General features: G+C 47.9%; 1 protein-coding gene across 1 annotated transcript in view; it reads right to left on the bottom strand.

Annotated features, from left to right (window-relative positions):
- Window positions 1-13,689, bottom strand: part of LOC124622429 (acetylcholinesterase-like) — an 85,588-nt gene that overhangs the window by 60,682 nt on the left and 11,217 nt on the right. The window contains exon 3 of the mRNA XM_047148124.1: window positions 6,794-7,073. Coding sequence (XP_047004080.1) covers window positions 6,794-7,073 — 280 coding nt within the window. The remainder of the gene's footprint in view (window positions 1-6,793; window positions 7,074-13,689) is intronic.

The raw sequence follows: 13,689 nt of genomic DNA, 5'->3' as shown, positions 1-13,689 counted from the left end.
ATCCGTCATAAATCTACTAGAGGTATCCAACAGAAATCCTGTTCGTTGTGTAAAAGCAGAACATAAATCCCGTGGTGAAACTTCATAAGAAGGAGAGTAAAACGTAACTTCCTCTTACGGACAGGACAATATTAGAAAGAACTATTTTAAAATACGGAGACCGGTTATACGAATGTGACCACTGACAACAATATTCTCTTATTGCTGCATTGATTTTATCTGGTGGATTAGAGCTGTCATTTGATCTTGTAAATCTAATCACCATTTTATATACTCTCTCTACAGTTAATATTGCAAAGTTCATAGAGTAGTATCACATATTATACTAAAACACCAGTGTACAAAACTTAGCCGGCCGGAGTGGCCGTGCGGTTCTAGGCACTACAGTCTGGAGCCGAGCGACCGCTACAGTCGGAGGTTCGAATCTTGCCTCGAGCATGGATGTGTGTGATGTCCCTAGGTTAGTTAGGTTTAATTAGTTCTAAGTTCTAGGCGACTGATGAGCTCAGAAGTTAAGTCGCATAGTGCTCAGAGCCATTTGAACCATTTTTTGCAAAACTTAAGGACGAAACAACTTTCGCATGATGTGTCACTGCCAAGTAACATAGCTCGATGACTCTTGGACCTTACATAGAAAGAACTTTTGCAATATAATACAGAAGATAGCTCAAAGAAATAAGAATGATACGAACAGAAATGATACTTTTATTCAAAGAAAATAATTACACTGAAGTCACTGCTGTCTATGATGGTCCCCTAGTCATTACAAACTGGCAGGACATGGTTCTTAATAGGGTATGTGGCACTACGGACGGCAGTGCATGCCCTGCAACCTGCCCCTACAAAGCTGATAAGGAGTTCTTGTGGTGGACGTGCCCTCATTTGGCGAGAGATGGGAACACGTAATGCACCCATGAAGATCATTTGGTGGGCCAGGTGTTATGGTGTGAGGACGGTAATGTTGCATGGTTGTACTGACGTTCATGTCTTTGAACACGATACTCCCACCAATAAACGTTGTTGCCGCACTGTACTTCTTCGTCAGGTGAGTCTTTCCAGGGGTTCATTCGGCCCTGACTTCATTTTTATGAATGATAATGCGCGACCGCATAGAACCACGCAGGTCAAGGAACTCTTGGAACGAGAGGATTTTTGGCGAATGGACTGGCCTTCCTGCTTCCCCGACTTAATCCTAACGAGCACGCGTGAGATGTGTTGGCAGACATTGCAGTGCGTCCACATGCATCAGATGGAGTTGTTGGAAGATGTCCAAGGCAGGGAGTGTTTTTTTCCTCCACGACAACACCGCATATAATTCAGCACACGACATGTTAACACATGCTCATTTTTTGGACTATCAAATGTAGCAACCCCCTCTCACCTTCTCCCTCCTCCTATATGGCCTCCCGTATTTTGCTCCTCGGATGAAGAGGCTATTGCGTGGCAGGTATTTGCAGAAAAACAACGAGATGATTTTCGAGTTGCAAATGTTTCAAATGCGTGTGAATTCCAAAGAGACCAAACTGCTGAGGTCATCGGTCCTTAAACTTACACGCTACTTAAACTAGCGGAAACTATATATGAAGGTAGTATCTGTTCCCGATAGAACAGATACCATTGATGACCGTGCAGCTTCTCTAGAATGAAATGATAATTAAATCGACACCCTAGCTGCAAACATGCGTTGATATACATCATTGGGGATATATTGAAAATGTGTGCCCCGACCGGGACTCGAACCCTGGATCTCCTCCTTACATGGCAGACGCTCTATCCAACTGAGCCACGAGTAATGAGTTTGATGGGCAAACATCTGTTAGGCGCACTACGAATGTAGTGGTGTGGACATGTTGGGAATGTGGGGTCTCACGGGGAGCGTGCAAGGGATAAGTCCCTGCAGACGCACTATCCTCTGTGCCCTCGGTGGCTCAGTTGGATAGAGCGTCTGCCATGTAAGCAGGAGATTCCTGGTTCGAGACACGGTCGGGACACACATTTTCAACATGTCCCCAACGATACTACCTTCATATATAGTTAAAACATGGCTACCCGGTTATTGACCTTCTTGTGCGAACGCACACGCTATCGCCCAACTCGTACGGGACTTAGATTAATCTGTCTCACTGATGGGTGATTGTGCAGAGAAGGGCTAGCACTAGTTAGATTTTTTTAAAGAAAGTTTACGAATACCCCTAGTAATGGCTAGTTTCTTAATTCTGATATTTCACTGACGGGGAAAACATCGCAACACCAAAAAGGAGTTGTGCGACGTAAACGACAATTGGTAGGATAGTTCCTATATATTAAAGATGATGCCTTTTAAAATTTCACACTAGTCACAAAAGAATGCACCTAGTAGCACCTCTATAAGGATGCAAATCAAGATTTCTGTAAACATACGTTGCAACTGTCGTGAACGTTAGTCAGATTTGATATTGGGCATGTTGAGATGATACACTCCTGGAAATTGAAATAAGAACACCGTGAATTCATTGTCCCAGGAAGGGGAAACTTTATTGACACATTCCTGGGGTCAGATACATCACATGATCACACTGACAGAACCACAGGCACATAGACACAGGCAATAGAGCATGCACAATGTCGGCACTAGTACAGTGTATATCCACCTTTCGCAGCACTGCAGGCTGCTATTCTCCCATGGAGACGATCGTAGAGATGCTGGATGTAGTCCTGTGGAACGGCTTGCCATGCCATTTCCACCTGGCGCCTCAGTTGGACCAGCGTTCGTGCTGGACGTGCAGACCGCGTGAGACGACGCTTCATCCAGTCCCAAACATGCTCAATGGGGGACAGATCCGGAGATCTTGCTGGCCAGGGTAGTTGACTTACACCTTCTAGAGCACGTTGGGTGGCACGGGATACATGCGGACGTGCATTGTCCTGTTGGAACAGCAAGTTCCCTTGCCGGTCTAGGAATGGTAGAACGATGGGTTCGATGACGGTTTGAATGTACCGTGCACTATTCAGTGTCCCCTCGACGATCACCTGTGGTGTACGGCCGGTGTAGGAGATCGCTCCCCACACCATGATGCCGGGTGTTGGCCCTGTGTGCCTCGGTCGCATGCAGTCCTGATTGTGGCGCTCACCTGCACGGCGCCAAACACGCATACGACCATCATTGGCACCAAGGCAGAAGCGACTCTCATCGCTGAAGACGACACGTCTCCATTTGTCCCTCCATTCACGCCTGTCGCGACACCACTGGAGGCGGGCTGCACGATGTTGGGGCGTGAGCGGAAGACGGCCTAACGGTGTGCGGGACCGTAGCCCAGCTTCATGGAGACGGTTGCGAATGGTCCTCGCCGATACCCCAGGAGCAACAGTGTCCCTAATTTGCTGGGAAGTGGCGGTGCGGTCCCCTACGGCACTGCGTAGGATCCTACGGTCTTGGCGTGCATCCGTGCGTCGCTGCGGTCCGGTCCCAGGTCGACGGGCACGTGCACCTTCCGCCGACCACTGGCGACAACATCGATGTACTGTGGAGACCTCACGCCCCACATGTTGAGCAATTCGGCGGTACGTCCACCCGGCCTTCCGTATGCCCACTATACGCCCTCGCTCAAAGTCCGTCAACTGCACATACGGTTCACGTCCACGCTGTCGCGGCATGCTACCAGTGTTAAAGACTGCGATGGAGCTCCGTATGCCACGGCAAACTGGCTGACACTGACGGCGGCGGTGCACAAATGCTGCGCAGCTAGCGCCATTCGACAGCCAACACCGCGGTCCCTGGTGTGTCCGCTGTGCCGTGCGGGTGATCATTGCTTGTACAGCCCTCTCGCAGTGTCCGGAGCAAGTATGGTGGGTCTGACACACCGGTGTCAATGTGTTCTTTTTTCCATTTCCAGGAGTGTATTTGTCAAGAATGCCAAAAGGTGACAAAGACACTCTTCAGCACCTCACTGAGTCTGAACGAGGTCGTGTAATAGGGCTACGAGAAGCTGGAAGTTCACTCTGCGATATTGCAGAAAGACTTGGCTGATATGCAACCACTGTACGTGATTGCTGGCAGCAAGGGTTACGAAAATGTACGGTCGCAAGAAGACCGGACTGCGGACAGCCATGTGAGACAACCGAGAGGAATGACCATCGTGTTCGACGTGCGGCTCTGGCACATCGTACTACTTCTGCAACAGCAAGCTAAGCAGCAGTTGGCACCGAAGTGACACAACAAACTGTTACAAATCAGTTACTTCAAGGACAGCTCTGAGCTAGAAGCCTTGTAGCGTGCATTCCACTGACCCCAAAATACTGCCGTTTGCGACCAAAGTGGTGTCAAAGGAGAGCCCATTGGAAACTGGTCTCGCGATTGTGTCAGTGATGGCCGTGTATTGGTTAGCAGGTGGCCAGTTGAGGGGCTGCAATCAACTTGTCTGCGTGTTATTCACACTGGAACTACACCTGGTTGAACTGAACTAGCTCTGAGCACTATGGGACTTAACATCTGAGGGCATCAGTCCCCTAGAACTTACAACTACTTAAACCTAACTAACCTAAGGACATCACATACATCCATCCCCGAGGCAGGATTCGAACCTGCGACCGTAGCGGTCGTGCTGTTCCAGACTGAAGCGCCTAGAACCGCTCTGCCACTCCAGCCGGCGAACTACACCTAGATTTATGGTCTCTGGTGCGATTTCGTAAGAAATCAGAGCGCTCTAGTGGTTATTCCAAGCACCCTAACTGAAAACCTGAACGTCAATCTGGTGATGCGACCTGCCGTTCATTAACAGCACACCATATGGTATTTTCCAATAGGATAACGCTCGCCCACATACCGTCGTTGTAACCCAGCATGCTCCACAGTGTCGACATGTTACCTTAGCCTGGTCGATTACTAGCCCTGACCCCAATCGAGTACATATGGGGCGTCAGCGGACGACAAGTCCTGAGTCATCCGCAAACAGCATTAATCGTCCCTATACTGACCGACCAAGTGCAACAGCATGGATCACCATTCCACAAACTGACATCCGGCATCTGTGGAACACACGTTTGCATTCAGTATTGTGACGGTTACACGGGTTATTAATGTACCAGCATCTCAAATTTGTAATGGCTTATCTCGCACGTACATTAACCTGTGATCTCGTAATTTTAATCATTTGCATATGTTACCTAGACAAATGTATTCCCGAAATTTCATTACTCTACACCAATTATTTTTTGGTGCTGCAACTTTTTTCCCGTCAGTGTATATTGCGACTTTTTATAATTTTGCCGCACGGTATTAGCCGAGCGGACTAAAGCGCTGTAGTCATGGACTGTGCAGCTGATGCCAGCGGAGGTTCGAGTCCTCCCTCGGGCATGGGTGTGTGTGTCTGACCTTAGGATAATGTAGGTTAAGTAGTGTGTAGGCGTAGGGACTGATGACCTTAGCAGTTAAGTCCTACCGAGCGAGGTGGCGCAGTGGTTCGACACTGGACTCGCATTCGGGAGGACGACGGTTCAATCCCGCGTCCGGCCATCCTGATTTAGGTTTTCCGTGATTTCCCTAAATCACTCCAGGCAAATGCCGGGATGGTTCCTCTGAAAGGGCACGGCCGACTTCCTTCCCCATCCTTCCCTAATCCGATGAGACCGATGACCACGCTGTCTGGTCTCCTTCCCCAAAACCAACCAACCAGTGAAGTCCTATAAGTTTTCACACACATTTTGACATTTTTTTATATTTTTTTTCTTTATTGAATTTCAATTCCCCAACGGGGCGGGCTGGCAGCAGCATATGCGCTGTTCTTCAGCCAAAAGACAATATGATACAACAGAAGACATTTAAAATTACAAAGGAGAAAATATGACGGACAAAAATATAAAAAAGGAGGAACATAATGGACGAGAACAGACAAGCAGGGGGCGACTGTAAAATGGAGACAAAAACCTTAAAAAGTATTGAGCACAAAAAACCACACACTGGGACAATTAAAAGAACAGAAGGTGAAGTATGGCTTCAGCGTAAAATTATCGATGGAGGGCGTAGCACATAACGATCACTGATAGTAACACTATGTACAAGTCCAGCACACAATTAAAGTCACAGCTCTCGACGCACAGGAGAACAGCACCAAACACAACACTGACGTAGCACAGTCCGCAGCTCGTGGTCGTGCGGTAGCGTTCTCACTTCGCGCGCCCGCGTTCCCGGGTTCGATTCCCGGCGGGGTCAGGGATTTTCTCTGCCTCGTGATGACTGGGTGTTTTGTGATGTCCTTAGGTTAGTTAGGTTTAAGTAGTTCTAAGTTCTAGGGGACTGATGACCATAAATGTTAAGTCCCATAGTGCTCAGAGCCATTTGAACCATTTGACGTAGCACACTGATGATGATGAGCAAACCGAGGATCTGCCAGGCGGATGGAGATGAGGAAGAAGGGAGAGGGGGGAGACGGGTGGGGGGCGCGCCAAAGTGGGCCAGGAGGGAAGGTCGTGGGAGGGAAAGAGTTGAGGATGGGGTACAGGAACTCAGAGAGGGGGGGGGGGGGAGGCAAGGGAAGAAAATTCGCTCTGGGAGAAGGAGGGGAAAGGAAAAGGGGGGCTCTGGGGGGGGGGGGGGGCACCTTTTATAAGAAGATCGGTCCTTTATAACCTGACTTATATCGTACAGGACTTTGAGAACCTGTGCAATTTTGGCATCAACGTGTAAACACAAACAACCACTCGTGATAGAGAGCCTCGGTACAGGAACAACGCGCCACTTATTTGCTCCACAGTAGACATAACCTGCCACGAGTAGTCGATTGAGACAAGCAAGTCGCTCGAGTAAGAGGGGCTTTACCGAGAGGTCCCAGGCGATAGTTGATGGCAACGACGGCCACGCCCTCTTCGATGAACAAGTCTGGCCCGTAGATGCGGGTGGCGCCGCTGCCCCCCGTGAAGCCGCCGCCGGGGATCAGCACGTAGACGGCGAAGGGCGCGGAGCTGTTGAGGGGCACGTGCACGTTCAGGTAGAGGCAGTCCTCGGAGCCCGCCTCGGGGCCTCCCGGCTCCTGCACGCAGGCCGACCCCTCCTCCAGGGCGTCGCGCACGCCTTCCCAGCTGTCGGCCGCCTGCGGAGCCTGCAGACATCGCGGCCGTTGCGCAACAGCCCCTCAAACGTCGCAACGTACTCGATACTTCTAATGTTGTCCGTCCCAGGGGGCTGGAAGCAGCGGTTATAAATACTTTAGGGTACAACCATTAATGTTAGTAACATAAACCGCAGAAAAGCTTTTCGGGAGTAGAGCTCACATCACTTAGTTAATTCCACGGATACAGGATACATGCACCTCAAGCGCCAACGGCCTTCCCGCAGTGATAACATCGGTTCCCATCAGATCACCGAAGCTAAGCGCTGTCGTGGGGTCATGTGCGCGTCGTGCTTGGGTGTTGTTTAACTGAGCAACTCCATTATGCACGTGAGTACCAACATGCCGCATACAGTCACCCAAGCGGAACACTCAGACATGTTGTTTTTGTACAGGTATTGTAATCGCAGCGCCCTTGTGACTGTGAGAGAATACCGGAGACGTTTACCTAATCGACAAACTCCCTGCACCGAGGTGTTTCCCAGGGTTTTTCAAACATTACACTACCCAGCGTATATATAGCATCAGAACGTGAGGCAGTTGAATCAGTTGAGGAAAGGGAAGACATTATTACAATAGTACAAGGTGCATTCAAGTTCTAAGGCCTCCGATTTTTTTTTTCTAATTAACTAATCACCCGAAATCGATGAAACTGGCGTTACTTCTCGACGTAATCGCCCTGCAGACGTACACATTTTTCACAACGCTGACGCCATGATTCCATGGCAGCCGCGAAGGCTTCCTTAGGAGTCTGTTTTGACCACTGGAAAATCGCTGAGGCAATAGCAGCACGGCTGGTGAATGTGCGGCCACGGAGAGTGTCTATCATTGTTGGAAAAAGCCAAGAGTCACTAGGAGCCAGGTCAGGTGAGTAGGGAGTATGAGGAATCACTTCAAAGTTGTTATCACGAAGAAACTGTTGCGTAACGTTAGCTCGATGTGCGGGTGCGTTGTGTTGGTGAAACAGCACACGCGCAGCCCTTCCCATGCAGTGCAGGAAGGAATTTGTTCTTCAAAACATTTTCGTAGGATGCACCTGTTACCGTAGTGCCCTTTGGAACGCAATGGGTAAGGATTATGCCCTCGCTGCCCCAGAACATGGACACCATCATTTTCTCAGCACTGGTTACCCGAAATTTTTTTGGTGTCAGTGAATCTGTGTGCTTCCATTGACCTGACTGGCGCTTTGTTTCTGGATTGAAAAATGGCATCCACGTCTCATCCATTGTCACAACCGACGAAAAGAAAGTCCCATTCATACTGTCGTTGCGCATCAACATTGCTTGGCAACATGCCACACGGGCAGCCATGTGGTCGTCCGTCAGCATTCGTGGCACCCACCTGGATGACACTTTTCGCATTTTCAGGTCGTCATGCAGGATTGTGTGCACAGAACCCACAGAAATGCCAACTCTGGAGGCGATCTGTTCAACAGTCATTCGGCGATCCCCCAAAACAATTCTCTCCACTTTCTCGATCATGTCGTCAGACCGGCTTGTGGGAGCCCGAAGTTGTTTCAGTTTGTTGTCACACGATGTTCTGCCTTCATTAAACTGTCGCACCCACGAACGCACTTTCAGCACATCCATAACTTCATCACCACGTGTCTCCTTCAACTGTCGATGAATTTCAATTGGTTTCACACCACGCAAATTCAGAAAACGAATGATTGCACGCTGTTCAAGTAAGGAAAACGTCGCCATTTTAAGTATTTAAAACAGTTCTCATTCTCGCCGCTGGCGGTAAAATTCCATCTGCCGTACGGTGGTGCCATCTCTGGGAAGTATTGACAATGAACGCGGCCTCATTTTAAAACAATGCGCATGTTTCTATCTCTTTCCAGTCCAGAGAAAAAAAATCGGAGGCCTTAGAACTTGAATGCACCTCGTACAATGGAGTCCCAACACCAACACGGTACGTTAGCCGTCAGCTCAATATTCCAAAAAACGCGAGTGTGGCGTACGTTAAATTCGGAGGGCCTGTACGCATTCCATTTGTAACCCATGAAACATATGCCTCTAGGAGACTCAGTAAGCAGACAACAATTCTTTGATTGCTTTTTATTTACAGATGAGGCCACATTTAGACGCAGTGCTATCAAGAACACCCACAATTCTCGTACATGGGCGATGGAGAACCCACATGGCACTAGAGAAACGAAATTCCATGTTAGATTCTCAGCGAACGTCTGGTGTGGTATGATTGATGACCTGTTGATAATGCCTGTGGTCCTATCAAACTGCATGACAGCCACAGCATATGCACATTTGCCAATAGAAGATCTTCTTTCACTTTTGGAAGACGTGACATTAGAGCAACGACAGCAACACGTTGAATCACCGGTACCAAACAAGTATCCCAGTATCCGAATAACAAATTTCCTCAGCCGTGGATTGGCCGCGGTGGACCCATTAACTGGCATCCCAGATCACAGGCGGTAACTCCATTAAAGTTTTGTTTATGCGTCTGGTTATAGGAGGAAGCGTACGCTACGAGGGTGGATACACATGAAGAAATTTTCGCTCGCGTCGCCGATCGCTCGCATCACCCTTGCTGTCGCCGCATTAAAGCCCTCCAAAGCGTTGACAAATGTATTGAGGTGAGTGGAGAACTTTCTGAACACCTCTTGCAAGATGGATATGGTCTCTGTCCCACCAATATTCTGTCCATCACGATCGAAAATCGGACAAATGTTCACGGGACATTTTCGGTTCATTTTCACATGTAGCATCAGAGCTTTCTCTGGAAAGCGCTCAGCATACAGGGCAACAACAGTCTCGACCTTACGTTCTCCGTAAATCAGGACCATTTCAGTTTTTTATTCTGTGATTGTAGCATTCATTCGTCCACTTGCAAATCTGTTTTCCAAATAGTAGGTATGTGTGCAGTCAATAAACACTGTGAAAGTGTTGTAATATTTACAGTTGCTATCAGTTCTACGTCTGCACGATACGTGAGGTTCAGTCGCAGAGTACTGTCTGATATGATACGTCGTTGTTCGCCAACGGCCACGTGGGGCGTCGAGTAGTCACCTGTTCGCTATTTTGAAGGAATACAACGTTACGAATGGGAGTTGTAAATAGAAGTTATGAAATGTTCTATCCCTGCAGCATGGACTTGGGGCCCAATGTGCCACTGGATATTCAAGGGCCATTGAGTAGAATGTCGTAAAGTATAATTGTGTAGCTATTTCTATTCCATCGATTAAGCGCCCTATGTGGCGAAATGAGGAAAATGCTCCAGACAAAACGTATGTAGATTTTGCCGTAGAATCGTAATCTGCTATAGAGAGTGCGGGTCCCTCCGAGACAAAAAAATTGGAATTATAACTTTCTTATCCGATGTGTTATTTTCGAGATATCTCAATTTCTTCAGTTAAAATGAACTCATAAGCCCATAACTGAAGAAACAAACTGCTATTTCCCCGTCCTGTTTCTAATTCACGACATAATCATACAAACTGTCAACAGATGACGTTACGATGGTGTTCTGCGCGGAAGATGACATTCCGATCAATAGACAACCACGCCAGAAATGACGTCATGGCGCCTATCAAGCAGGGCAGGAGGTTTGTAGGATAGCCCCACATCCACAATAGACATGTACACAGTCACATACGGTGCTAAATGGCACAGAGAAGACGCACATACACTCTCTGCTGTGGAGGGCCGTAGGAAGGTAGGAAGCAGGAGAGTAGCAAACTGTTGTGACCCGATGGCTTAATGTGAATCGTTCTGTTGTTTCTCAGATGAGGCGACAGTCTGTAGAAACCGAAACTGTATCCTGGAGACCAGGACAGGGCCGGGCCACGTGTGACATCAGAAAGACTGGACCGTTATTTGGCTCTAAGGGCACTGCAACTGGCATCTGACCTCGCAGCATCGAGGCAAAAGGTGTACAGTAGGCTTCAGCAGAGTGGCCTCAATAGTTGGAGAGCTGCTATCTGTTTACGTCTGGCGTGTCTTCACAGAAGGGAACGTCTAGAGTGGAGCCATCAAGATGCCACCTGGACGGTCGAACTGTGGGCCGATGTTCTTTTCACAGATGAGTCCGTATTTAGTCTGTAGAGTGATACTCGGCGGATTCGCATCTGGATGGAACGATATCGAGGGATATCCCTAATGGTGAGGACAGGAATTATGTTGACCACTCGAACACCTCTTCAGGAAATTGTACGGGTGAATCAGCGAGATTTAACTGCTTTCAGGTACCGTGGAGAGATCTTGGGATCTCATGCGTGGTTGTTGCGAGGTGCTGTGGGCCCAGACTTCGTATTGATGGACGATAATGCTCGACCTCATAGAGCACGGATGATCGATGTTTTGTTGGGAACTGGAAATATTGTACGCATGGCGTGGTCTGCTCGCTCTCCTGATTTGAATCCCGTAGAGCATGTCTGGGATGCACTAGGGACATGGCTTGCACCACGTCGGCATCCACCAACCACTCTCCAAGACTTGTGAGCAGCTCTGCAGGAAAAATGGACGCTATTGCCTCAACATGAGATTGATGACATCATTCACAGCATGTCTTGTCGTTGTCAATCCTGTATTCGTACCAGAGGTGGTCACACCCCATACTGAGAACATTAATCAGCTGCCAGACTGTGTGTGCAAATCCGTTAAGTTGAAAAAAAGCGAAGAACACTTTTGTGTATCGTTATGTATATTGCAGTTGATTACATTCTGTATTCTTTACATTGTTTCTACTTTACTATCACCTGTTTATACTGTTTTGTGGCAATAGAAGCGCAACCTTACAAAATGTCCTTTTATTAATTTAATTTTGGACACCAGTGTACATACCGAAAAGTAATGGTCGTATAACTCTCATAATGATCCTTCAAGACTCCGAAGTTACTTTCATGTAAATATGGGAAACGTTTCTTTTAAAAGGACATGGGGAATTCTTTCCCCAGTCGAAGCCTGTACTCCGTCTCTACCGACGCTTTCGTCGACGATACATTAAAATTCCTTTTGATCTGCTTCTACGTTAACTTTGTCTCAGGTGGACACTGCCGGTTTTGGATTATGAATACGGTCTATTTGAAAATATATCTCCACATGAGCGTCATACCATCACTGTTTACAGTTCACGCTAATGTACCAATGTCTGAAGATGAAACAGATCGTTGCTTCCCTCACAATCGATCTCTTGTAACACCGGAATGTTTTTGGGGCTTTAGTTCAGCCACATGGCCTACTTCGTGGTATGTTTAAGTCGGGAACGTGATATCAGCATCAGCCTCTGAAAATGCAGGTAAGCGCTTTTGTTAGAACAATCACTCTTTATCGCCGCCGTCGTAGAGGAAAGACTTGTCGAGCTCATTAGTGGGCCGCTCTGTGTCAGGCGCATAGTACGTATTGTAATTGGCTTAGGGAAACTTTCATTATCATTACGCAAACGGCCTTGCCGCAGTGGTAACACAGGTTTCCGTCAGATCACCGAAGTGATCGGGCTCGGCTAGACTTGGATGAGTGACCGCTCGGTCTGCTGAACGCTGTTAGCAAGCGGAGTGTACTCAGTCCTTGTGAGGCAAATTGAGGAGGTACTTGATTGAAAAGTAGCGGCCCCGGTCACGAAAACTGACAACGCCCAGGAGAGCTGTGTGCTGACCACCCCGCCCCCCTCCCCCCCCCCCCCCCCCCCCCACATATCCGCATCCGCTGACACCTATAGGCTAAGGTCAGTACCGTAAGAGTCTTTCGAGGCATGTTCGGATGGAGTTTAGTTTAGTTTAATTTTCGACTGGAGTATGCCAGTGTTGCTTTTTCATCAGCTATGAACTTGCAGCCACTAAACATTTAGTCTAGCCACTTCCCGGCAAATACATCTACATCTACATGAGTACTCTGCATTTCACATTTAAGTGCTTGGCAGAGGGTTCATCGAATCACAATCATACTATCTCTCTACCATTCCACTCCCGAACAGCGCGCGGGAAAAACGAACACCTAAACCTTTCTGTTCGAGCTCTGATTTCTCTTATTTTATTTTGATGTTCATTCCTACCTATGTAGGTTGGGCTCAACAAAATGTTTTTGCATTCAGAAGAGAAAGTTGGTGCCTGAAATTTCGCAAATAGATCTCGCCGCGACGAAAAACGTCTTTGCTTTAATGACTTCCATCCCACTCGCTTATCATATCTGCCACACTCTCTCCCCTATTACGTGATAATACAAAACGAGCTGCCATTTTTTGCACCCTTTCGATGTCGTCCGTCAATCCCACCTGGTAAAGATCCCACGCCGCCCAGCAATATTCTAACAGAGAACGAACGAGTGTAGTGTAAGCTGTCTCACTAGTGGACTTGTTGCATCTTCTAAGTGTCCTGCCAATGAAACGCAACCTTTGGCTCGCCTTCCCCACAATATTATCTATGTGGTCTTTCCAACTGAAGTTGTTCGTAATTTTTACACCCAGATACTTATTTGAACTGACAGCCTTGAGAATTGTGCTATTTATCGAATAATCGAATTCCAACAGATTTCTTTTGGAACTCATGTTGATCACCTCACACTTTTCGTTATTTAGCGTCAACTGCCACCTGCCACACCATACAGCAATCTTTTCTAAATCGCTTTGCAACTGATACTGGTCTTCGGAT

The sequence above is a fragment of the Schistocerca americana genome, chromosome 7, assembly GCF_021461395.2.
Source record: "Schistocerca americana isolate TAMUIC-IGC-003095 chromosome 7, iqSchAmer2.1, whole genome shotgun sequence".
Taxonomy (NCBI): domain Eukaryota; kingdom Metazoa; phylum Arthropoda; class Insecta; order Orthoptera; family Acrididae; genus Schistocerca; species Schistocerca americana.
Note: the sequence above shows the minus strand (reverse complement) of the source record. Positions and strands in the feature narration are given on the sequence as shown.